Below are 24986 nucleotides of genomic sequence, written 5' to 3'. Positions count from 1 at the left end.
TAATTATAATAGCTATATAAAGTATACTCCCGACTTTCTTTTAGTAGCTCTTTATTTTTTTTTTTATTACTTACCCCTCGTTTAGTTTAAACTCTTTTTAAAAAAAAGGGGTAGCTAGATATAATAAATTTATAAAGTTAAAGCGCTTAGTAACTCGCTTAATATATACGTCATAAATAAAGTAAACTTTACGAATAGTATAGTTTTATAAAATCTATATTCTAAGAAAGTAATTAATTAGTCTATTCTCTTTAAAGTTAATATATTTTTTTATACTATTAACGATCCTCTAAGCTACTTTTTAGTTATCTTAATAGTATAGAATAATAAAGTTATCGATATAAAATACTAATATTACCTTCTTATTTACGGTTTAGTAAATATAAATTTTTTTATAACTATATATTATATTTATATTACGAAGTATAGAGGTAAAAGTTTAGAACTAGAGAATTAGTAAGTCTTAGAGGCTATATAGAGTGCGTTAGAGCTTGCTTATTTTATTAATAACCTTATATCCCTTTAGGAGTTTAATAATTATTAGCTTCTCGTTCTTAAGAAGCGCGTTAAGGAATACGTTAATAGTATTATATTAGTTTATTTTAAAGTTAAATTAGGTAGCTATTATTATTATAAGCCTAAAGGCCTTTATAGCGAGCGTTAAAGCATACGTATTTTATAAGGGGTTAAGTAGTTATATATCCTCCCTTATATATATACGTACCTTTACCTTACTAACTTTATTATTAACGTTATACTTATAAGTATATACTTATTTTAATAAAAGTGGGATCCCTTATTTAGGATTATAATCGACCTCTTCTTATATACTAATATTCCTTAGCTTTTTTATTTTTATATTTATAGTATCCCTAAGTAGCTTCTATAGTTACGGTAAGAGATATTTAATATTACTAAACTTTTTTAATAGGCTCTAGAAATTAACTTTAGTAAGTCGTAGTTTCTAAACTCCTCTAGAGCGTTCTAAGTAGGTCCTATAAACTACTCTTTTTATTACTTAATAGAGTGTTATATATCCTATATTACTTTTTTTTATAGCTTTTTACTAATTAAGTATAAAAATAAAAAAAAAGTAGTCCTAGAAACGGTTATAGTAATTACCGTCTCTTATATTTAAATATAAGAGCGTTATAAAAATACTACTATTGAAGCGTTATAGAGGTTTATAGGCCCAGTTTAAGCGTTTAGGACCTAACAGAGCTTTACTTAGTACTTAATAAGGTAGTTTTTATAAGCTCTATTCTTATATAATAATAAAAGTTTATTATAAGGGTTCTTTATTAACGTTAACTTTAATATTAGGAATTACTTTTTTATAATTAATACTTTATTTACTACGTACTCTAACGTTTTACTAAGAGTTATTAAGAATTAAAAGCTTAAAAACTTTTATAGTATATATAAGTACTCGTAGGGAGGACTATAGATTATATAGAGCCGTTTATAACCCAGTTATTATATCCCCTTTTTTACCCCTACCCCTAAGCTCGCACAAGGGGGTTATTTTAGGAGTTAGTAATAATAATAAAACTATATTAACCTCTTTAGCCTTATTAACTATACCCTAGAGTACGTTTATTAGTTACTTAGCGTCCTAAATAGTTAAAAATTTAATAATAATACTATCCTTAATTATAAAGTTATTTTAAGTACTAGCATTTCTAAAATCTAGATCTACTTTCCTAAGTACTCGAACTAGCTTATCGTTAGTATTAAAAAGTTCTTATATTTTTTAAATTATTAAATTTACTTACTCGCCTATAATAGCTTACTCTTCGTATATAGGATTATAAAAGACTTTTTTATTAAACTTAATATTCCTTATAATAAATACTTACTTAAGCGCGGGTACCTAGACCTTATATAAGTTATACGTTTTTAGTATATATCTAACTAAGTATTTTATATATTTATAAGGAAGTACTTTAAACTCTTTTTAATATATACTCTTTTTACGATCCCTATAAAAAGGGTATACTTAGTAGCTATATACGTAAAAACTACTAAGATATAGAGTAATTAATTTAAAATCCCGTACTTAATAACCCGTTTACTATTAACGTTAATATTACTTTTACTAGTTAATTTTTATTATAATAGGCAAATCTCTTTTATTAGCCTCCCGTAAGGTAATATTATAAATAAAAATTACTACTAATATTATTTTATTCTATAAATTCGTAAAGAGGTTCGTAAAAAGGCGTATTTTATAAGCTTTAGTAATTACGAGTTAACCTACTTTTTTAATATTACCTATAGGTTCTTTTATATATAGAGGTAGAAGTTTTATTCTAATTCTTAGCTCACTATATTACGTTTTATATACGTATTTAACGTTTATAGTTAGGAGGGCGGTTTTATTATTATTTCTAAAAAAGTAGATTAGGGTCCTTTTTTAATAACGAATCGCTATTTTAAGGCTCTATAATACGAAAAATACTTTCTCTTCTATTTTAATCTTTAAAAAGAACTTCTTAAGCTACTTATTATATTTATTAAAAGCTATGAGCATATATTATTATTTATTTAGAGATAATTCGAAGTAGAAAAGATCTTAGTATATATAGTACTATAGCCATAAGGCTTTTTTTAAAAGTAGCCTTTTTAAAATTATTATCTTAGCTTTAGATAATATATATACTTTATACTTAATTTATAATAGAAGTTTAATATATATACCTCGAGTTTTATATAGTAATTAATAAAGAGTATTAGGTCCTAGATAACCTATTTTAAAGTACTAGAGGAGTGCGCTATTAGACCTCTTATAGGTACGTTAATATAAGTAACAGAATTTTCTATAGCTAACTAGTAATATAATATTAGCTAGGCTTTATAAGATACGCTTAAAGTTTATAAAAGAAGGATAGGATTAGAGGAGCTTATATTTAAAGAAGATTAAATTATTCTTTTAGATAAGCTATTTTTTAATAGTACTCTTATAAAGCGTTCTTTATTATAAAGTATAATTTAGACCGTAGTATTAGAGTGCGCTTCTATTTAGCAAAGTTTTTAAAATTATATTAATATAAAATCCCTTAATATAAGCGACGTTCTAGAGCTTTAGAGTATAAGTTCTCTTTTCTTTAGGTCTATCTAAAACGCCCTTTATAATATAAGTACTACGTATAGTAATAAGTAGTATAGTAGTTCCTAATTTAATATAGTTATTATTACCTAATAATACGTAACTCTTAAGTTTAAATAGGCTTTTATTATTAACTAGATATATTACTCTATAGCTATTTATTACTGTACTCTAAGAAAGGGGGTAAGCGCTACTTATAGGGGTACTAAAAATTATGTTTATTTCTAAGTCCTAACTCTTTATAAGTATAGCGATTACGTAGCCCTTATCCTAGTTTACTAATAAGCTTATTATAAGTTAGTTAGAGGATCTTTTTAAAAACTTAGGTTTTTTAGGGGTACTATCGTTCCTTAGCTAACTAGCTTTCTTAAGCTTATTATAAAGTAATTTTTATTTATTTAATTTAATAGTAGCGAGGATTTCCTTTATATAGCTCCTTAGTATTTATATTAATAACTTATTAGCGTTTTAGCTTATAAATACTTATTTTAATTTTTAATATACTATAAGGCGCTACGGGTATATATAATTATAAGGGTATATAATATTACCCTTATTATTTACGTCGTTAACTAAGTTAGAGCGTTTAATAAAAGTAAAATAAGCCCCTTTTTAACCTAAAAGTTATTTAGTATATACGTCCTAGGTTACTAAGCTAAATATATATATAATCTCTTTAAGGGTCTTTATATACGTTCTAAAAGCTATTAATTTACTAAAGGTTTTATATATACGTTAGTCCTATATAGGGTTAAGTCTAAATTTAACTATAACTAAGAAGTTAAGTATAGCGATCTTTTTACTAATTTCCGGAATATTATACGTTTTAACTCGGAGGTAAGTAAACTACTACTCTTTATATTAATATTAGGGATTAATTCTAATTCTCGTTTTATTAAGGGCTTATTAGTATTCCTCTCGAACCGCATTCCTTATTACTAATTTAGGGGGCATAAATTCCTATTTTAAATATTTAATAATTCGCTATATACTAAACTTAGCGCTATTCTTAATAGTTTTTTAAAATACGTATTTATATAATATAGCGTTAATTAATTTTATTAATTACTAAGCAAGGACTTTAATATACGTATTAATAATATTACGTTTATAAGCTATAAGTTACTTATATTTAGCGTTAAGCTCTTATTATTTTTAAATATTTTTAAGTATATAGATCCTTTTTATAAGTATAGTATAGGGATAGATTTATCTATATAAAGTAAGTAATATAGTTAGCTTTATAAAAAAAAACCTAGCTTAGTTTTATAAGTTACTTATGCTTAAGGAAGTTAAAAAGTTCGTACTAGGAATTATATTTAAAAGCTATTAATAAAGGATTTTTTAGTTTTTTTAGTCGTTTTTAAATACTTTATAACGGGCTTAATAAGCTCGTAGTTCTTTTTTATTATAGGTTATAACTAATTATTTAAATTTAGAAAGTAAAATAAGTATTATAGAGGGGTTAAGGAATATGTTAGAATTTAGAGCGTTTAGGTTAACATACTTCTAAACCCCGACGCTCTTACTTATAATACGAAGTGCGTTAAACTATTTAATTTAACTATCGTAGCTAGTTAATTTAGCTTAAGTTAAAGTAAGTATAAGTAAGTTAGTTATTTTAAAAAAATTATAAGAATTATATTAATAAGTACGTTATTATAATATAGGGTTTTAACTAAGAGCTAGGTTTATAACTATTACGAGTTATAGTATATAATAATAAGTATACGGAGTATAATAAAAGTGGCTTAATTATTAAAATAAAAATAAATAAAAAGAAAAGGTCTATATATACGATATCTAAGATAGATACGTGATTTAGTACGTAACGGGCACTTCGTGAGGTGTGATTACTATCCCTGTTACGTGACAATATATCTTGCGGGGAACTAGCTTGCTTCTATGCCCCCACCGCGATGTTTTCGGGGAATTGTCTGTGGGGGCTGAAAAGGGGCCAAGACTGAATGGAAAGTCGCGTGTCTAAGTTAACCAGTTGCAGTGAGCTGTCTGATATAGATGAGAGGCCATGTTCTTACCATTTTGAGTAAATCCCGCGAAGGATTCTATTGCTGTGAGTCCCGCTATTCCACAACCCCGCCTGGGGTGCATGCAGACTGCGTCACATTGGTGCGTATCCACCATTGGCCAGAATCGGCCATCTTATGAGATGCGATTGGAGGGCGACCCTGGAGAAGCCAGATCCCTGTCAAGTTGAGAACATCGCGATCCCCTCGTAGTCCGAGTGCCGAGGCAGACAAACCATCACTCAGGGGGCCTGACCAAATGTCCATTTCTTGACGTTGACCTACACAGACTTGCAATTTATCCTCACAGATTTTTTATGAGCACACCATCACACACGGCAAGAAACCAAGAGTAAGAACTTCGTTTGCGTGAAGTGACGGTGAATTTCGTCTCGTACAATCCCCTCTTCCGGAAGCAGTTGCGATGAAGCCTCGAACTTGATGGACTACCTTAAATCAAGCCAGACAAGATGTAAATAGTGCAGCAGCCGAGGCCCCGAGGCTCATGATCTTGACGTATCGGACTGGCATCACACTTATGCTGGAAATATTGCAGTTAAATAGCTAAGACGTATTCCTCCCGGAAAATGAGGCCAATCTCGCAAGGTCAAGGAATTATCTGGCAAACCTCCATCGCAATCGAACTATCAACATATCACACCATGTTCTTCATCAAGCTTGTGGCTCTTTCAGTTCTGTCTTTGTCCGTTGTAAACGGCCAAAGCACTGACGAATGCCCTGAAGTTCCAGAGACGGGGGTTACTATTGGCGATCCTGTCCCCATCCGACCGGAAGATATCCCAGCTGGCTGTTCTGACTTTGAGATTCTTGTTGGTGTGTTCTTTACAAACCTGATCCGCTGGTTCTTTGAAGTTAACTCGGGGATGCCCAGCTCGAGGAACGAGTGAGCCTAACTATGTTGGAGGCGGCGGTAAGTTCGGCATCATAGTCGGCGACCCGGTCGTTAGCAATGCCACTGTTGCTCTGCCTGATGCTAGAGGGTACCCGGTCCAGGCAAGTGTTTGTACTCTTATGTCCAACAGAGAATTTATTAACCCGACAATGCACATAGTATCCGGCCAGCTCGCAAATCATCACAGGCGTTCGTCAAGGTTCTAGAGACGTGGTCAACCGTCTCAAGTCTCAGGCTGCTGCCTGTCCCAATCAGAACTTCTCCCTCGTCGGATACTCCCAGGGCGCAGCTGTGATGCATGCTGCCGCGGCTGACATCCCGGCCGAGCTCTATGGCCGCATCAAATCGTTAGTGATGTTTGGAGATGGATACTTGAAGCTCGGAGCCAGTCTAAGCAAGTTCCCTGCCGGACTGAACGAGAAAGCGAGGCAGGTTTGTGCAGCTGGCGATCCAGTAAGACTGATACCAACTTCCAACCGAATTCATATGACCCAGACTGACTCTTACGTCTAGGTTTGCGATGCCAATGGCACCTGCACATTCTTCCACCTCACTTACATTCGCCCCGAGTTCATTGATCCTGCCGTCGACTTCATTGTCCAGAAGTTCATTCAGTAACTCATCAACGAGCAATCCTCGATGGGCTAGGTACTTTCGTTTCTGGGCAATCTGTGGGCTTTCGGAACAAAGGCGCAAGAGTTGTGAATGTATCCCCTTTCCATGGCCAGTTTTATCTAGTTTAACATCAAACATGAGGTGCTTGCGTCTATGCAAGCCATACCGATTCAAGTTTTGAAACTTCCACCGGATAGCTCTTCCTCCAAATCGTAATATACCTGGAACTCGCAGTAACAAACCTCAGGATCACTCTCAACGTCAAAGTTGAAGTTCGCCTCGTCATCACTGATCAGCACCTTTCGCAGGCCAACGTCTCCATGCGATGCAGCCTCTACCAACAGCTGAACCTGACATGTTCGTTCCATTGATGTGAACAAGAAAGCAGCCTCGTCGACAGTTTTCCCAACGGTCAGGATTCCATGGTTTCTGAGAATGCACCCCTTGCCATTTGGACCAAGTGCGCTAGCAATGCGGTCGCCTTCTTCACTACCCAAAACGACACCTCCGTAGCTGTCATACACGGCATGCGCATCTCCTCGAAATTTGCAAGCATCTTGCGTCAACATGTCCAGTCGTCTGCCGAAGACCGACCATGCCTTTCCATGCACACTATGGCAGTGGCAAACAGCATGGGCATCCGGTCTCGCCTTATGAACCGCAGCATGAATAAGGAACCCGGCAGTATTCGGAGGAGCAGATTTATTGCCACCAATGACAGACCCATCCAGGTTGACAAGAATCATATCGCTAACTTTCAAGAGGCCGAAATGCCGGCCTAGGGGGTTGGTCCAGAACGCATTGAGAAACTCCGGATCACGAACCGAAATGTGACCGCTCATACCCTCGACATAGCCTTCGCGATGCCAGTGACGGAAGGCAGCAGCCATATGATTGAGTTGCCATTGACGGTGTGATTGGAAGTCCAAATGCTTCGGAATGCCGCCAAGAACAATGCCACCATAGGACATAGCTTGAAGTGGTGTTTTGTTCTGCAACTCGTGGCCGTGTTTGTTTCGGGAAGTCTCCAAGTCGCCGCCGCCACTGACGATATCAGAAGCGTTAACTGAGATAACTGAAGGTCCCATGATGAAGAGAGATATAATTTGTTCTTTAGACGTGTTTGATGCACTGTCAATTTCGATGACCATGGTGAGAGAATCAACCTTCTTTTATAGCACTGTTGCAGTTTTTGGGTTTTGCCCGACACAGCGCGCGGATCCGTCACTGCTCAAATTATCATTTTGCTTGAATGCCTAAGAGTATTAACTCAAGTTAGCATGCGCATCTTGTAGAGCAGGGATCTTGTATTGCGGGTAGAGAAAAGTCGGCTTAACTCTGGTTGAATGGCGAACCGATCGTGCTTGTCCGGGGTGGCCTTCTCCATCTAACAAATTGACTCCTGAGTCCTACTACATATGCACCTTAACGAGAAGGAGCAGAATGTGTCATCTCTGCACCTTCAATATCCCCAGGAGAGCTTGTATGTAGCAAAGATCCTTCACTTTGAGATTGATCCATGTGAAAAGAGACAAGGATCACGCGGTAGTGTGATATGCTGCATCTGGACTGATCGCAGATGGAAACCGCCATACTATTTCCCATCTCGGGATTTTCTATCTCGGGAGTACTTCCGTTACAAAACTCGAAGCAGTAGCTTCGAATAATGAACTACTCCCTTATCATCGAGATCCAAATTAGGTAGGTAACCCCCAGGTTTTGTTGCTTGTTAGTGCGGGGTTGCGAATAGTCGATTTGATGCATTAGGCGATGGACCCATTTAATCCCGTGGAAACATGCCTATATTGTCACGGCCCATCGGCACCTCCAGAAATCATTTGGATGAACAATCCTGCGTGATTAAAAGTGCCTCTCTCTACGATATTAACGATCTGAATTGACTCTTTTGTAAAAGTTTCCGCCGAAAACGACGAATAGACAAATGCCCGACTGCTCTCTTAGTCCATACCTACCTTTCCTGTCTCCATAATGCCGAAGTCAATTAGGCGTCGAGTTGAGCATACACGAACCTTTACGGGGTGTCGAACTTGCCGGAGCCGTCATGCAAAGTGCGACGAAGGGAGACCGGAGTGTGCAGCTTGCCGCCGAAATGGGATCACCTGCGCTGGCTACACCGCTCGTCTAACTTGGATCGAAGATTGCGATGCCTCTGGAGAAGCAACTCGGCGCGGCCCTGAAGTGCCTGAGTACCGGTACATCTTATTTTCAGGTCGGATTCATTTTCGTGCGGTGGTATTTTCTGCACATGCTGACGCGGAAGGCTGTGTCCTCAGACTCTGAACGTGAGATCATGAGCAGCCAGCTCACAGATAGCCTTGGCTCAAAGGCAGCCGGGAAAGTGCTAGCCGAAATTGACACGGCATCCAAAACATCTGAGCCTAAGAAGCCTTTTAGCATCTCAAAAGGACCTTTTGGGGTGTTCAGATGTCTTAAACGAAGAGAAGTCTCTCTGAGTCAGCTATCACTGTCGCCTATTACCTCAGAGCATGATATTAGCCTACTTGTCGATCCTGAAGATGAAAGTTTACAAACGGGAACTGACCCACGAGAAGATTTCGGCATTGACTGGTCTGAGAACGAACTCGAAGGATCTTTGCAGTCATTACTAGACTGCTTAGATCTCTTGGTTGCCCAGAGTGATTCCATCACCGCCTCGGACCCTTTTTCAGCCTCAATGCCTGGCCTCCAATCAGATTTCTCTGTCAACAATTTGCCAATGAGTTGGCCGGAGGATGGAGAAGGCAATACTTGTGGGGAAGACAGAGATATCATTGCACCTGACACCAATGCTATTGAGACAGACAACCATTTGGCCACCTCCCATGCTAATGTCGCCACCATCATGACTATACCGCCTACATCATTATGCCTCGGAGCTTCTGTTTCACGAACAGAGGTACCTGAACAGGCACAAACGCTGCTTCGCTACTACAAGAGCCATGTTGGCTCTACCAAAATTTCTGGACAAGGGAAATTCAAATCAACTTGGCAACTGTTATTCCTTCCTTGTGCCTTTGAGACGTTTGCGGAGTTGTCAGTTTTGAATGAGGCATCTCAAAGTCGGCTGGCGATCCTGTGCGCATTACTTGCTCATAGCGCCTTTCAACTCAACAAAACGGATTTAACACCGCGTTTCCCAAATTACTGGCAACATCTGGGTGACAAACACCGAGAACGAGCTCGAATGCATTTGAAGAATGCTGTGAAGGTAGAGATCCACGATTCTGGATTAGGTGGATACAAAGACCTATTAATGGCCTTAATCGCTATGGCCATGGGATCTGTGAGTATTTTGTGTTGAAATTCCAGTCTTTCGAAGCTGACGAACTTCAGTTGTGCCATGGAAGCCGTGGCTCACGCGTCTTCCTGCTCGATGCTGAACGTTTGATAAGAGTCAAAGGGCTTTCTAGCCACAACTCTGAGATAGTCAGAGTCCTTCATCACACCTATACCTATATGAGGGTAATTGCAGAGGCTACCTACCCCTTCCTGGATTCTGAAAGCGAGTCTGATCGCACAAGCTTGCTTGGAGTCGAAGCAATTGCACCCGGTAGTTTTCATATTCGAGAGGAGTCCCTTAACACAGGTCTAGATCCCAACGAGGAAAAGAATGAGACAGTCGGGTATGCAGACATACACCTTGAGTCACAAGGTCTTTGGCGCGAGACGTTACATTCGAACATACACGGCATCCCTGAGTCTCTCATGACACTGTTGGCTCAGACGATTCAACTCAGCAACGAGAAAGATCACCTCGAAACTCGCGCACGCAGCAATCCGAAGCTTGCTAGTGACCTCAAAACGCACGTCAAGACTCTGGAGGGAAGAATATGGACCTGGACAATTGAATCCGAAATAGCAATACTATCTGTGGCCGGCAAATCGCAGCCCATCGATAACGAGACGAACTTGATCACTCAACCTTCTACACAGTCAATGGTACAAGCGATGCATCGAGCGTTGATCATCTACTTCTATCGCCAGATACGCGATGTTAGCGCCATGCTCCTCCAAACCGTCATCGATCAAGCTTTGAGGTACTTGGAGTCTTGTCTTGATTCAATGGTCAGAGGCGATGACTTTGCACTTGGTATTGCGTGGACAGTCTATATTTGCGCCAGGGAATCCATATCTCCAGAACTTCAGGAGAGAGCACTGAAGTGCATCAGCATTACTGATGCCCGAGGGCTGCATCTTACTTCAAAGCCTTCTGCTGAGGCAGTTTCGTTGCTATGGGAAAAGAGGCGGCCACTGAAGTCGTTGATTGATCATAGTTTTCTCCTGAGAGAAACCTTATGCCTTGGTTGATCGGCTTAAAATGGCAGTTTGGTGAGTGATTCCAGCTTCGGGCAGTATGCTCAAAGAAGCAATGAAATAATCGAATAGCTAATTGAGATCTATCATTGCCTATATCATACTTCTTACTATCGTATTGAAAGAAATTTAAAGGCAGAGAAGGGGATTGATCACAGCTTGACTCTCGCGGTTTCGAGCAAAGCAGCCAATTCGGCCTGAGGACCCTCCTTGAGAGGAGCAAATGGCTTCCTGACTCCTCCAGTCTTCCATATCCGAAGTTCCATGCCTGATTTGATTGCAGAAGCATAGTAGTGGTGGGTTTAAAGCCACTTACAGATTGGGAAAATCTTTTCCCAGACCTCCCGACCCTTCTTCAAATCGTCCTCTACGGCTAGAGCGTTCCAACGCTCAACAGAAAGCTCGGGAATGATATTGACGGCACCCCAGATGGAACCCTTTGTGCTCGCAGCCAGAACATAGAAGGTCAGAGTGTCCCAGTCGTTGAAGGTCGTAATCTTTTGGCCGTAGGTAAAGAGCAAGTCAGTCAAGACTGGAGCACTGCCCGAGGTGTCTTTCAGGTATTTGACACCGACGTCCGAAAGTGATGCAATATTCTGGGCTGACAAAGTCAAACCGCTGATGCTCGGGATATTGTAGTAGACAATAGGTAGTCCACTTGCGGTATGGATGTCTTGGAGAAGCTCGCGTGTCTCCTCGAGGTTGTGAGCTTCGTAATAGGGCGGAATAACTACGACAGCAGCCGCGCCGGCCTGCGCGGCGTGGACAGCCAACTCGACAGCCCCCTTGCTCGTTAAGTCACCGGTGCCAGCAACGACAGGAATACGGCCAGCGGCTGACTTAATGCAAGTTTCGGTAAGAATTCTACGCTCCTCCACCGTGAGCGCAGCGAACTCTCCAGTACTTCCGCCGGGGACCAGGCCATGGACCCCGACGTCAATAAGGCGGATAACTTGCTAGTCAAGGGCAGCAACATCAATGCCTCCACCATCTGCGAAAGGAATGATAATGTCTGCGAGAATGCCCGTAAGTTCTGGAGAGTTGGCCAGTGTGACTGTGATGTCGGATGATCTTGTAAGTTTCGCATGAAGCAGATACGGCTTTACAGGAAGTAGTAGAATGAAAAGATTGCTTGATACTGACTGGGTGTGTTAGTCTCTTCAAGTTTGTTTCGGACTGAGTCAATGGAAGACTAGATACGTATTTATTTCTTCCGATGAAAGTCATCAAGCAATGTTTCAGACCCAAGTTTGCCTGCTCCTCTCGTCGCTTACGCGCATTCACTCCGCTTCCGGTACCACATATTGTTGATTATGTGCATTCGCCACAAATCGAGTCACTCAAACGAGATTAATGCCAAAGAGCAGCTCGAAAGAGAATGGATAGAAGATCTACGCGTATTGCCTCTCCAGATCTGTCTTCTCATTCACCCGATGAGGTACATTTTGTAACGGTCGTTGACTAGGAAGCTCCCTTTTGCAGAAGCAGAGGGGGGTGGGGATTCTCCTGGAAACGGCCTCGTATCAAAATCTCATCCAAAAAGGGCAAGTTTCCACGCCGGTACTCCGTAGAAGCTGTGCATATTAGCTTGGATCACAAATCGGCAAGCCTCATGTTTGTTTCCATCTCTAGCAGCTCTTGTTCATGATATGTGATTGAGAATCTCAGTGCAGGCATCAAAAGGGTGCTCCTCACATAAACCGCAATTACCTGACTATCTCGAATAACTAAATGCACACACCAACTCAGTGTCTTAGCTGGTTTTTGCCTTTCGAAATGTTACGACTGCGGCAAAGTCGAGGAAAATTCAACCGCCACAAAACATAATATTCCAGAGTTTCATATTTCCAGCACAGTAGAGAGTACTGCTAATGTATGGCACCCACGCTAAGGAGACGGCAATTGCCTTCCCACCCCCAATTTTCGACTTATTCGCATTGAGAAGACGCGCAGAGCTGCGCGAAATGTGAAACGAGTCGAAAGATCACTATCTTGGCGTGGATTGGCTCTTCACTCTGAAGCAATTCTTTATTACAGATTTCACATGGGCGACATGCGTTAGACGTATCACGATTTAGGATCCTCTCGCACAGCGCGTCAGTATTCTTAGTGATGTCCTCCTGGCTCTTTAATGAAATAAAATGTTTCTTTCGAGAGGACTTGCTACCGTCACCGAGTGGACCATTTAGCAGTTGCCTGCAACACACCGACCGTATCTGCCCTTGCCGTTATGTAGTGGATCGCAGTAGGCGAGACTGAATGTGGCTGTCCACATTGACATCGAATACTGCAAGTGAATTACTAAGATGTTGAAAGAGCTTAGTGTGAGTTCAGCGAGGCGGATAATACAGAATTGGGGTCAATAGACCCGACTTAGTGAGACAAGCAGAATAAGACTTCAACAGAATGCGCAAATATGACTTATCACGTTGAACCTCGACCCAATGAATAATATCGTTAGCTACATGTGAGAAGCAAGCGCTGAGCTTCATAGACTCTCACAGGCTCTGAGATGGTGATAGGGATGCTTTCTGCCGAGACCTTTGATGAAGAGCATGGCACTCCTGTAGAAGTCTGAATGCATTTTAATTGATCAGAAACCCATCCGAGAAGCCGAAATTTGGCATGGCGTTTACCATGCCGTGGATGATATGGTTTCATGACACGTGAACCTTGGCCTATGGAATGGATCGGAGACATGATCTAGGCGTTTGGAATCCACGAGTACATCAGTTCGATGGGGCTTGGGGGCCCTGAGCTGGAAGTGAGTCAAAGCAGGATGCACGCTGCAGAAGACTACCTTTAACGAAAATATACATGCCATTTACACAAGCTTTCGTAGAAAAGCCAATGAAATATGTAAGGCATCCATGGCTGAGTTGGGAATACCATTGGACTTGGGGTGTCAGGTCAAGCAGGGGTACTAGCCGTGTGTTCAGCTCCTCCTCGATCAAGTGACCCATCATGTTTTTGTCGGTTCCACTCGGACTCGCCGTTCTTCTATGAGAAACTTTTTAGACATTTTCAAGCAGAAGGAGACAACTCATTCACTGCCAAAAAGAGTAAACACCGTCCCAGCCGCAGGTACAACATCCTCAGATGAGCCAAGTGTATGAAGTGTACGTTCCTTTTTTTTTTCCCCCACAAAATATGCCTTCCAGACCTTGATCCAGGCTCTCGGAGGGGATCGGGTTCCTAGCCTCCAGGAATCGAAAGTCGGCTACGTTCACCGCGGCATCGGAGAATTCTTTTTTCTGAGGAATGCCAGGGGTCCCAACATGGTTAATGGGGTTAAGGCAGGGGTATTTTCAGCTAGTGGGGAAGACGTTTCCTATCTTGAGATCGTTCGGGGCTGGTCACACTAGTTCGCAAACTAGTGAGTATCCCATGTTAACCATCAGCAAACCAACGTGAAAAGTACGTCGGAGTAAGCTAGCTAATTTGACCATGTGAGCGGGTGGCAGCGCACCGTTCAGGCCTAGGTGTTGGCTCCCGTACGGCTGCACCCGCAGTAGCGGCCAGACGATAGCTTGAAATGACCGTTCTGGACTGTTGTATCCTAGTTGACAACGTCGCAATGCAGCAAGCACCCCGAAAATAGGGCCAGAAAAACGCATGGCCTGACAAGGTACGATTTGAGCTTACTTGAAATTGGTATTGTTAAGCCGAAGGATTTTGTCTCACTTCGGAGTCGTATGGAGATGGACGTCCCGAAGTAGAAACAAGCATCTCTTGAAAGGGAATGCAGGGAGATGGGAATGCTTGCTGAACTATGCCATTCAGCTTTCGGATCCAAGCCCACGGTACCGTCAAGACATGGTGGATCATGGAGCATTCTGGGCATGAGTCTCGTGGAGAAGAAACTCCGCTTCGGTCTCGTCCGAAGCTTAGAGTAAAATCTAGCGAAGCATTGGGGCTTGCTGAACTATACGAATTTCAGCTGCGATGCTTCTAGCCCAGTCTGAGCAAAATTGCGGTCTAGACAGACTCAAGAGCTTGAAGCATGAAGGCATACACAGAGCTATCATGTATATAAACCACTGGTCAAACTCGAACAGAATATGTTTCTTACTCACTCATCACCTCGACTGAAGCAACTTTCACCTTCGCCTATCACTCTACACAGCTTGCAGTCATACAATACTTTGAAAAGAAAATCAAAATCCTCTCACCTCAGGTTCTTAACTTCCGCTACGATGAAGTCCTCCATCATCACTGCCCTCGTCGGCGGCATCATCGCACAACGTGCTGCCGCCACCCCTGCGGACGAACTCTTCGCACGTCAAGCCGGCTGCAACCGTGACAACTGCTTCCGTGCGCTTCTCGGTTCCAAGCCCGGCCCAGCTTCGGCATCGGCAGACTGTTCATCATGGATGCAGGTCACTGAGACTCCTTGCACTTCAACCGCAACCCAAACGGCCACCGTCGTATCGTACACCACCACCTTGGCCAATGCCTATCCCGGGCTCAAGAAGATGAAGCGCGAGGAGATCGAGGCTCGCCAGGCCTCGACTACCACCGCTGCTGCCCCGGTCTGCACGCCCGCTCAGAACCGCCCAAGCAGCATGCCGGCCTACGCCGAAACGGGTTGCAAGAGCACCATCGGAACACTCGTTCCCACGGCGCGCTACTCGTCTGCCTGCTCCTGTGACGGCATCACCGCCACAACCACCACGCTGGCTACCCCAGTCACCACTATTACTGTCACGACCACCGTCGAGGCTGCCTTCACGCCCACGGCCACACCCACGGCATTCGTCCTGCAGGGTTCCGGTGACCGGAGCCTGTATGTGACAGTCGATGGTCAAGGCGCGCTCCGCCTCGTCCGCGATGCGTCCGTCGCTACACCATTCTATGTCGACAAGGCCGGACAGATGCGCAACTTGAACAGCCCGGACAAGGTCCTCGTGGACTACTACCAGCCCGACCCTGCCACGGCCAACGACAAGGTTTACAGCGACTTGCAGGGCACCGGAAACTACCCCATCACTTGCTCGTACACCGGTCGCTCTGACGGTGCGTACTACGGCAACTGCCAATCGAGCGGCTCTCCTACTGGAAACCCTGTTGTCTATGGCTTCGGATACTGCCCGAACCAGGGCGGATACGTCTACATGATCCCCAACAACTCGAACGTTCGCTGTGCTGGAGGTTATGCTTTCCTTGGCTTCTGGCTGCAGGCATACACCAAGGCCTGAAGAATTTAGGAGCTAGTTGGTTGTGTTTTTTATTCTCAAAGAAGACAATTCGTATGAGACTGTTTCCTCTCAAAGAACTTCTTTGCTCAAAGAAGCTATGGGCCTTCAACTTTTCCTTAATTTATAGCTTTTGATAGTTCATCGTGGCGTTTCAAATTCCAATTCATTACAAGTTTAAATGGTGTACTTTGAGAAGATTTAAAGATGAGATCATGCGTGGTTTGCATTGTTATGTCGTTGAAACGTTAGCTAAAAGTCGAAGTTCTTGTCAGAGATTCAATTGCCCGCTTGTACTTCAGTCCGTACGCTGAGCCACCAACTCACACTCGATGAGATTTTCAACATCAGACTGGCCGCACTTCCAGAACTTGACGATTCTCAAATTCAAACCTCTCTCCTCAACCAGCTGGTGCCAGTGGTCTTCAGTGCGTTCCAATGTCGAGAGCTGGGTCATCATCAGAATATCGCCCGCTGTGGCCTCCCATCAAGCACCCGTACGCGGAATAACCACCTCAAAAATTCAACATTTTGCTGTATCCGGGCTTCATCGCCTCTGCCAGGGAAGCTAGAATCTTCTTGCATACGTCATCTGGCCAGCCGTGCACGATTGAGTGCATGAAGTAGGCCTTTGCGCCTTTGATAGGCTGCTGGATCAGGAAGTCGTGTCCCATCAGCTCAATGCTGGTGTCAATGCCCTCGACGTCGTTGATGACGACGGGAAGATCCTGAAGGATGAGTTTCTGCTTGACTGCTAGCAAGAATTCAAGAGACTATATTGGGCCTCAAACAAGATAAATCCTGTGACGGGAAGAACTGACGCCTGGATGATTCGGATACATTTTCTTGAAATCGTCAATGTCATGGCCAAGGCCACCGGCCACATCTACCAGAAGTGTTGCGTCGGGCGAGCTATCTGCATCGGGAACAGGATCGAATTAAGGAGCAGACCTAGGAAAAAGGTTGATGTGTACGGGTTCACGATGCATGCCAAGGAAGACAGTGAAGAGAGCATTGTAAACCCAGAAAAGAATGCGGAGACATCCTCTTCTAGGCGCCAGAGTGATACGTATCCCGAACGAAAGGACAAAATTGTCAAGAGTAGCACCGTCACTATTACATACGACCAGGGAGAAGAAGGACCGACTTCATCAGCAACGCGATGGGCTGCAATATGAGTCAAGTTAGAGAAGATAGCATCACTGAGAATTGAGTTCAAGGTATCGACCCTAGGAACTTAGGGGCAGTGAGGCAATCTTTAGCCAGCGCGACTGCATTTGCCCCCCGGCTTTCAGCCCTTGTTGATCAAGTAAAGTGAGACTGCTGCGTTGCGGAAGACGCCAGTGACAATCCAGTATCGTATCAAAGGACATTGGAACACGCTGAATCAACGGCTGCTATGTCCCAAGAGAATATGAGACGGGGACGAGCCGCAAAGCCGCCTTCGTTGCGCTGATCTCCTAGCCAGTCAGGTTTCAGAAACGTTGCTGAAACGGGTGGGGGTCCTCCTCGATGCCAAGACCAACACACGGCAAGAGGCAGCTTTTTCATCCCATGTCCACAAGGCGGGATACTTTAACTCCACGTCAGGCAACTGACAGAAATGCAAATTCGTCTCATAAAAAATAGAGGCTCCAAATTTTAGGTTTCCTTACACCTTTAGACACACATGATGCTGTCTCCTTCATTGCTGTTTCCTCTCGCGTTCGCGTCTTACACGGTCGCATCAGAGGCCCAAGTATATCGGGGCGGGGTACGAACATGCCCTTGGACACCACTCGAGACGCTCTTAGAATGTTCGACTTGGGACATTGCGACAGAAAGAAAGCAAGATACGGAGACTAGGCAGAGGCCACGGAATGAGACGACAGAAACTGAGCCATTAGGATGGACGGGGCCTCACGGGTGCGCAGGAGCCTACTGCTTATACGCAAATCGCGGTTTTGCAAATGGGCGTGGGATCGTCATCATCTCGACACCAGAAAACGTGCAGAAAGCAAAGAGCTTGGAACAAAACCTACAGACTCCAAACCGAGAAGATGATCCGTCATCACGGAATCCATCATTCCAGATCGCAGAGGTAGAAGGCAAGGGACTCGGCATGCTCGCCAACAAGACCCTTGCCCGGGGCGACACAGTCATGCTCAAGACGCCAGTCCTCCTCGCTCACCGCGCCTTCATCGAGCGCACGCCAGCAGCAGACCGACACTTCCTCCTCGACAGCGCCACGAGCTTCCTGCCAGCTGCAACACGCAAGACCTTCCTCGACCAGATGGGACATTTTGGCGGCCACAAGGTCAGCGATATCATGGCGACCAACTCGTTCCAGATGGACCTCGGCGGCGGTGCGCAGGGTGACGGCCACCACTACGGCAACTTCCCCGAGGTGTCGCGGTACAACCACGACTGCCGCCCCAATGTCGCCTTCCGCATCGACGGCCTGCGCCACCGCACCACCATCGTCAGGCCGGTCAAGCCTGGCGAGGAGCTGACGATATCGTACCTCGACCAGCTTGGCGTCCGCTCCGTGCGGCAGCACCGCGCCAAGAGGGCGTGGGGCTTTGAGTGCGGGTGCTCGCAGTGCAGCCTGACTAAGAAGCTCGCCGCCGCCTCGGATCAGCGGCTGATGGAGGTGGAGGAGCTGGAGAGGCAGCTCTCTGATATCGGCGCCAAGGTGACCGTGGCGACGGTGGAGAGGTTTTTGAAGCTGTATAAGGAGGAGAGGCTTGAGTCAAAGCTGGCTGGCGCGTATACGACTGCGGCGCTCAACTTTAATTTGCTTGGGAGGAATAAACTGGCTGTCAAGTATGCCAAGCTAGCTGTTGAGGCTGGTACGATTGAGAGCGGGTCAGAGACGGGGGATGTCGAAGCGATGAGGGAGTTGGCGGCGGATCCGAAGAAGCACTTTACTTGGAGAGGGAGGCTTAGATGAGGAAGTATCCAATCGAGACTCATGGCCGGCTTATGGTTCCTTGGAATAGACGCACTCAAGGCTCTCATCCCACTCTTTTCGGCCCCTTACCACTGCCTTTGAGAGCCTTGAAATCGCAGTGAAGTCCGATCAGGTACGGTACATTTGAGACAGCTCCAGTCATCGCCTCAGGGAAGGTTAAAATCGCAGTGAAAGGCCGGAAGAGCCAATCGTACAAAAAGCGCATTGTGTATATCGTGATCTGGTTCAAATCGCAATGAAAGGTCGGAAGAGCCAATCGCACAAAAAGGGCATCGTAGAATATCGTGACTTTGGCGAGGCGAGGGTGCATGTTGGCAAGGGCTCACCCATCCATTCTCTGAACTAGCTGGGTGGTGCCCCATGAAGGAAGCTTTCCATACCGAAGGAAGGAAGTTATTAAGAGCAGACATAGATCTTCACTGCAAAGAGGAAAGCATGGCTCGTGAACTCCTCTCGAGAAGAAGCTCTTAGTCAAGAGCATACCAACAACAGGGATTCATCCCAAAAGGGAAAGCAGCAGAGTCAAGCACCCTGCCACAACCCGAAATGAGACACCTTGTCGTCCTGTCACGGTCAGCAATAACATTAGACCCTGCATGCGTACTCCATAGCTCCACGTGGGTCATGATAGACGCAGGTTGACGCAGGTCCAGACTATAAAGAGCATTCGACCCAGTCAACTCATAATTCTCGTCGAAACATTCGTTACCAAGCTGCTGTGCAGCTTATTTAAATGTAAAATCTCAGATCCTCCCGTGACGTTTTGTAAAGAACGCGCCCCAGGGCCCAGGCTCGAACGCAGATCCGGGTCCCCACAGGAAGCGGGTTCCCTCATCTAAGTCCAACGGGCCCCATCACGATAACCTTTCGGCAGATCCGGGCTGCGGGCCGTTCAATTGTTTCTCGAATGGTTGCCGCGCGGCGAGTCGGCCGAGCCGTGGTTCTTGGTCTTAAATGTGACACAGAAGCTTGAGGGGAATGCGGCTGTTTTGAGCAGGTTATCCTACGTTGACGGTAGAGCGCAATTCCCAGATCGTCGACTGATTGCTGGGATTGTTCTGGGCTCTGGGTGGTTTCGTGGTGTGAATCCCATCGGTATAAACCTAAATGACAACTACATCACAAGAGAGATCATCAAAAACTAAATACTATTTAATTAATCTAAGGGCACGAGGAAGAATGTTGTTAAAAGCTGGTAAGGTTATCGTGATCGCTGTTCTACTGCGTAGGGCGTGCAAACGTCCCTGAAGATCGTTTATTTTGGGTCATGGGGACTCCGCCAAGACACCCGAAACGGTACAATGTCAAGCTCTTTCGCTGTTTGTGGTGAGCCCGGTGAGCTCGGTGAAAGAATGATTCGCTGAAACCTGACTCGCCCAACGGCGTGTCCTCGTATGATGGAGAAAAGCTCGGGGCATGAATTTCTGGACCGGCATGTTGTATTATATTGGAAGCCCAATGCAACTCGGGACAGGCGCCCTTCCCCTAGTCGCAGAGAACGGTCTGCCCGCGCCGTCAACTGCATCCAACAGAGAGGGGCGTTCTTCCCTCCCACTTCCTTCTTGCGATGGTGGATGGGTGTCTCACGCGCACAGAAAACGCCGGCAGTCCGGGAGGGAAAATAAAAAGATCGAGATCAAAGACACGGGACGCTAGCCCCAGGAACAAGGAACATGGCGGCAGAGAGGAAAGTCGGCGCCGTGGGCTGGAGAAGGTTCGCTGTGCGCTGGACGTCCTTGTGACGGGATGACAGGCGGGCGGGTGAGAAAGGGACGGGGCTTGGTTGGTGGTGTGTCAAGGTGTGGGGAGGCCCGAGGTGCCGGAGAGCCCACTCCGGCCTGGTCTGGCGAATAGCAATGGCGCTTTCTCGGCCGATGCGGAATTTTTGAGCATCCACCCAGCCACCCCGGCCACGAGCCAGTGACGTAGCTGTGATGGTCCTCGGCGGGATCCACGCTCAACTTCTTGTCTTTTTTTCTTCCCTACTGCGATGTACTAGCCCTAGCACGCCTAGCTTTGAGTCGTATCGCGAATTAACCTTCTGTCCGGCATCGCCAGCTTGTTTTTTTCTGATCGTCTAGGCCTTTTGTTATGGAGAAATCTCAATTGGGATACCTGGTGCTGTGCGGGCGACCAACCCCCCGCCCTCCCTTCCTCCTCTCCCGTGTAAGACAAGACGTAATGTTCCCTCCAGATGAGGAAAGTCGAGACCAGGGTTGTGGTTTGATTCATCAAATTCAAACGGGCCTCCTTGCTCGAACTAAAACAATTGATCAAAACGGCGCATCAGAGACAATGGTCCCCGAGACGCGGTGGACCCCGCGTTGGGTAAATAGCTTCTTTGTCTTGGACGTAGGGAATGGCGGTAGAGCTGGAGGTAAAACAAGCTTGAACTAACACTCGCTCAGGCGCAAAAGCTTGAAGTCCCCTCAAACCCGGGTTACTCGCAGTTCGGCAGACCAAGCTACCGAGGGAAAATACTGCATATCTGCGTCGTAGTCCGTGGTGTTAGTCCAAGATTTATCCTGCAAACTCGAGCGGGGGGGGGGGGGATTCGACCAAGAATTCCGTCTGCCTTTCCTGCGCTTGTTCAATGCTACCCGTCAATGCCCATGGCACGAAGAAAATGTTTCCACTCACACACTTGTTCACTTTGCTCCCCGGTGCTGTTGGCTCTCATCACTGGCTCTTCGTGACATCCCTACCCCTGCTTGTCACATCCATAAGGCCCATGAATTGCAGGCCCGGGCTTCCCACCCAGCCCCATTCAATCGTCCTCGCCGGGGGGTGGCCTTTGAGAAGTTCGCTTGGCAGGTTTGCAGTGAGCCATACCCATAAGGTTGCCCTGCCCTTCTCTTATTGGAATGCGCTCATTATGGTAGACGGGCGTCATATTCCTGTCACCAACTACATACTATTTATCACTTGTGTCCTTCCCTCCCCGCCCTTTGCAAGGTCTAGCTCAGCTGTCATCTGAGGTCTCATCTTCCTTCGGGTGTCTTTACTAGACTTCACCCATCAACGGCCACTCACACATAGCTCCCACCAGTCCTACAACATCAGTCATACAACATACACCACCATCCAAAATAAACATATTCTCAACACAATGGCACCGATAACACCAATCTCACACACACTCTCGGCCCTCGCCGCAGGTCTCACAAAACGTCACCCATCAGACTTCCTCCCACCAACAAGAACCCTCCCCTCCCCCCTCCGCGCCATCCTCGCCTCCCGCCAAGTCGTCACGACAATCACCTCGACCCCCGAGACGACAGAAGAGTCCGCCTCCAACAACAACCTCAGCGGGGGCGCCATCGCCGGCATCGTCATCGGCTCCATTGCCGGCTTCCTCCTCCTGCTGTGGATCGTCAAGTCGTGCGGCATGTGGAGCCGGCCCAACGACTGGTCCGAAAAGGACGAGTACGACGAGCGCAGTCGCCGGTACCGCGGCCGATCGCCCGGCTCGAGGCATCGCAGACGCACGCAGCACCGGTACCACCACGAGACCTCGAGGCACAGCCATAGCCGGCGCCCGTCGTATGTGGTTGACGAGGTTCGGTACACGCAGCCTGTTGTCGTTGACAAGAGGAGGAGGGCTAGCGGGTCGCCTTTGCCGCCTGCGAATGTGTACCGTAGCAGTCGCAGCAGGACGAGATACTAGACACGAAGGAGGGGAGGAAAGCTGGGCTCCTCTGGTGAGATGAGGACCCAGCTGCATGATTACATGCTGTTGTTGCGAGGTGTCTTCGGGTTGATTCCAGATTCCCGAGGACTTTTGTTTGTGTAACCAAGACACAAGGAGCGAACACAACTCTTACGACTTTATGAAATGTATTTATTTGCGTGCGGTACAATGTAATTAGACCTGATACCAAGAGCAAAGTCATCTGTATACATCAAGGACGTCTCTCCCTTGCAAGCCTCGTATATGACATGTGCTAGAATTGTGCAGACGTGGTGGCTTTTCGCGTATTCATCTCATATCCTGTGCTTTGAAGTCGCATCCCACTTTCGAAGTGTAAGGGAATGCATAAGTACGCAGTGTCGCAGAGTCTGATGTAGTACCAAGTTCGCCGTGGACGGAAGAGTATCAAGACTTTGCGACGCCGGTGAGGAGGGAAGCTTATCATCTCGTAAGTAAGTGACTGTCAGAGCAGCGCCCAAGATACCTCAGATTCAATGACTAACACTTTAGATGATGCCCAAGAGGCCTGGGGGCCATGTCTCAGGTTGAACACTGATAATGAAGTTACATTGACCAAACCTTGCTACTATAGTAGATGAGCTTCCAGCGCTGATTGAGATACGAATCCTATCATTTCGAATCGTCGCCGTTGTCATGTTACTAGCTACCAAGAGCACTCAGATGTCGCTACAACATCTGCCACATACGAACATAGCCATGATTCATTACCCGCACAAACGGTTAGCTAGAGTTGTAGAGCTGAAGTTGCCTGTATTACCACACAAAGGCATCCCTCCATCTAGTAGAAGGGATTAGAAGCCTTCTATATCCATGTAACCCATTGCCTAATCCATGACTCCTAAAAGTGGATGTCTCAATTCCCAAGTATAACGCCATTCCCATATTCTTCATCATAATGTTGACAGCACAGAAAGCCCGGATGCTTAGCTCAGCCCGACTTCGTCTTGTTCTTCTGAACCCAGTCGGCCCACTTCTTGTATTCGCCATACTCCAAAGACTCCTTCTTACCCTGATATCGCACGACCTTGAGCTCGACGTCCTGCCACTTGCTCTTGCTGCCCATCCACCCCGCCTTGCGCATGAGGCTCACGAGCGTCTCCTCCTTGGTCCACTCCTGCTCGACGGCGACGTCGGGGAGGTACGTCGCGCCGTAGCGTTTCCCGTGGTAGAAGAAGCTGATGCGCAGGCCGTGCACGCCGAGGGTCCAGTCCATGGCGTCGTCGGCGTCCTCAAAGTCGGTGAGGAGGGTGACGGCGACCTCGAGGGAGGGGAGCTCGGGGGCCTCGACGGGCGGGAAGCGCATGTCGTGCAGCGCCGAGGTGAGGGCGTAGCTCGACAGGCCGTCGGCGAGGTCTTGTGCTTCGAAAGTGCCGATGCAGCCGCGCAGCGAGCGGTGGCCCGAGCGGGGGGAGACGGTGTTCCAGGTGACGAAGAGGGGGGACTCGGAGATGTCGTCGGTTTCGTCGTCTTCGGCGAGGGAGTCGGCGGAGGTTGCGGGTGTCTCGGCGGAGAGGGAGATGCTAGAGCCGGAGGAGGCCGAGGCGGAGTCGCTGGAGGGTTCGGCAAGGCGTTGCAGGGCCGGGATGAGCTTCTTGCCGTCCTTGCCGTCACCGAGGCCGGGTGACAGGGTTTTGGCGTATTCGGGCCATGACTGTTTGATCTCCTTGAGGGACAGTCCCGGCCGCTTCTCCAGGTGCGAAGCCAGAGCCTCGAAGCAGCAGAGGCAGTGTTCCACGGAAGCCATGAGCTCGTTTCAAAAGAATCTGGCGGGTGGTGTGAGGTGACAGTGGTGGCGATGGTGGTGGCGTGTCTTCGGAATGAGACGCAGAGCTACAGGGCGTTCCAGAGAGTTGTTCGGGCTGGCGACCGCACGAGGTTCAGCAGGGGACGCGGAGATGGACGAGATTTGCAGTAGTTGAGTACGGAAGAGAAGGAAATGGGGATGGCGAGGAAAGCTTCCCCCAAGTGAGGTCAGCTCGGGCCGGGGAGGGGCTGCCTGCTTCGAGTATACCTTAGGTATGGTAGCTCGAGGTGCTGATCAGCGCTACGTACCGCTTCAAACCCCACTTCAGATAACGGAACCCCGCGATTTGGCCCCGGCGGTTGTGCAGTTCTGGGGCAATTATG

General features: G+C 46.0%; 9 protein-coding genes across 9 annotated transcripts; 5 read left to right on the top strand and 4 right to left on the bottom strand.

Moving 5' to 3' along the window:
* Nucleotides 1-5798: 5798 nt before the first annotated feature.
* CABS01_05100 (cutinase) lies at nucleotides 5799-6667 on the top strand (the record flags this gene model as incomplete). Its single annotated transcript, XM_060538470.1, has 4 exons — nucleotides 5799-5970; nucleotides 6029-6156; nucleotides 6209-6502; nucleotides 6563-6667. The coding sequence occupies 4 exons, from the start codon at nucleotides 5799-5801 to the stop codon at nucleotides 6665-6667; spliced, it is 699 nt and encodes a 232-aa protein (XP_060405642.1).
* Nucleotides 6668-6834: 167 nt separating this feature from the next.
* On the bottom strand, nucleotides 6835-7815 carry CABS01_05099 (L-fuculose-phosphate aldolase; the record flags this gene model as incomplete). Its single annotated transcript, XM_060538469.1, has 1 exon — nucleotides 6835-7815. The coding sequence occupies one exon, from the start codon at nucleotides 7813-7815 to the stop codon at nucleotides 6835-6837; it is 981 nt and encodes a 326-aa protein (XP_060405641.1).
* Nucleotides 7816-9953: 2138 nt separating this feature from the next.
* Nucleotides 9954-10993, top strand: CABS01_05098 (uncharacterized protein; the record flags this gene model as incomplete). The annotated part of the gene is made up of 2 exons (XM_060538468.1): nucleotides 9954-9968; nucleotides 10019-10993. 2 exons carry the CDS (start codon nucleotides 9954-9956, stop codon nucleotides 10991-10993), a joined length of 990 nt encoding a protein of 329 aa, XP_060405640.1.
* Nucleotides 10994-11151: 158 nt separating this feature from the next.
* On the bottom strand, nucleotides 11152-12279 carry CABS01_05097 (dihydrodipicolinate synthase; the record flags this gene model as incomplete). Its single annotated transcript, XM_060538467.1, has 3 exons — nucleotides 11152-11267; nucleotides 11316-11955; nucleotides 12274-12279. 3 exons carry the CDS (start codon nucleotides 12277-12279, stop codon nucleotides 11152-11154), a joined length of 762 nt encoding a protein of 253 aa, XP_060405639.1.
* Nucleotides 12280-15195: 2916 nt separating this feature from the next.
* Nucleotides 15196-16197, top strand: CABS01_05096 (uncharacterized protein; the record flags this gene model as incomplete). The annotated part of the gene is made up of 1 exon (XM_060538466.1): nucleotides 15196-16197. One exon carries the CDS (start codon nucleotides 15196-15198, stop codon nucleotides 16195-16197), a length of 1002 nt encoding a protein of 333 aa, XP_060405638.1.
* Nucleotides 16198-16492: 295 nt separating this feature from the next.
* CABS01_05095 (uncharacterized protein) lies at nucleotides 16493-17346 on the bottom strand (the record flags this gene model as incomplete). The annotated part of the gene is made up of 4 exons (XM_060538465.1): nucleotides 16493-16642; nucleotides 16782-16922; nucleotides 17016-17110; nucleotides 17319-17346. 4 exons carry the CDS (start codon nucleotides 17344-17346, stop codon nucleotides 16493-16495), a joined length of 414 nt encoding a protein of 137 aa, XP_060405637.1.
* Nucleotides 17347-17863: 517 nt separating this feature from the next.
* CABS01_05094 (uncharacterized protein) lies at nucleotides 17864-19126 on the top strand (the record flags this gene model as incomplete). The annotated part of the gene is made up of 1 exon (XM_060538464.1): nucleotides 17864-19126. One exon carries the CDS (start codon nucleotides 17864-17866, stop codon nucleotides 19124-19126), a length of 1263 nt encoding a protein of 420 aa, XP_060405636.1.
* Nucleotides 19127-22256: 3130 nt separating this feature from the next.
* CABS01_05093 (uncharacterized protein) lies at nucleotides 22257-22814 on the top strand (the record flags this gene model as incomplete). Its single annotated transcript, XM_060538463.1, has 1 exon — nucleotides 22257-22814. The coding sequence occupies one exon, from the start codon at nucleotides 22257-22259 to the stop codon at nucleotides 22812-22814; it is 558 nt and encodes a 185-aa protein (XP_060405635.1).
* A 973-nt stretch (nucleotides 22815-23787) lies between these two features.
* CABS01_05092 (uncharacterized protein) lies at nucleotides 23788-24603 on the bottom strand (the record flags this gene model as incomplete). The annotated part of the gene is made up of 1 exon (XM_060538462.1): nucleotides 23788-24603. The coding sequence occupies one exon, from the start codon at nucleotides 24601-24603 to the stop codon at nucleotides 23788-23790; it is 816 nt and encodes a 271-aa protein (XP_060405634.1).
* Nucleotides 24604-24986: the final 383 nt, after the last annotated feature.

Source organism: Colletotrichum abscissum (assembly GCF_030869225.1).
Source record: "Colletotrichum abscissum strain IMI 504890 chromosome Unknown Scaffold_10.1, whole genome shotgun sequence".
Lineage (NCBI taxonomy): Eukaryota > Fungi > Ascomycota > Sordariomycetes > Glomerellales > Glomerellaceae > Colletotrichum > Colletotrichum abscissum.
The sequence above is the reverse complement of the archived record's forward strand: the minus strand, read 5'-3'. Positions and strand labels throughout refer to the sequence as shown.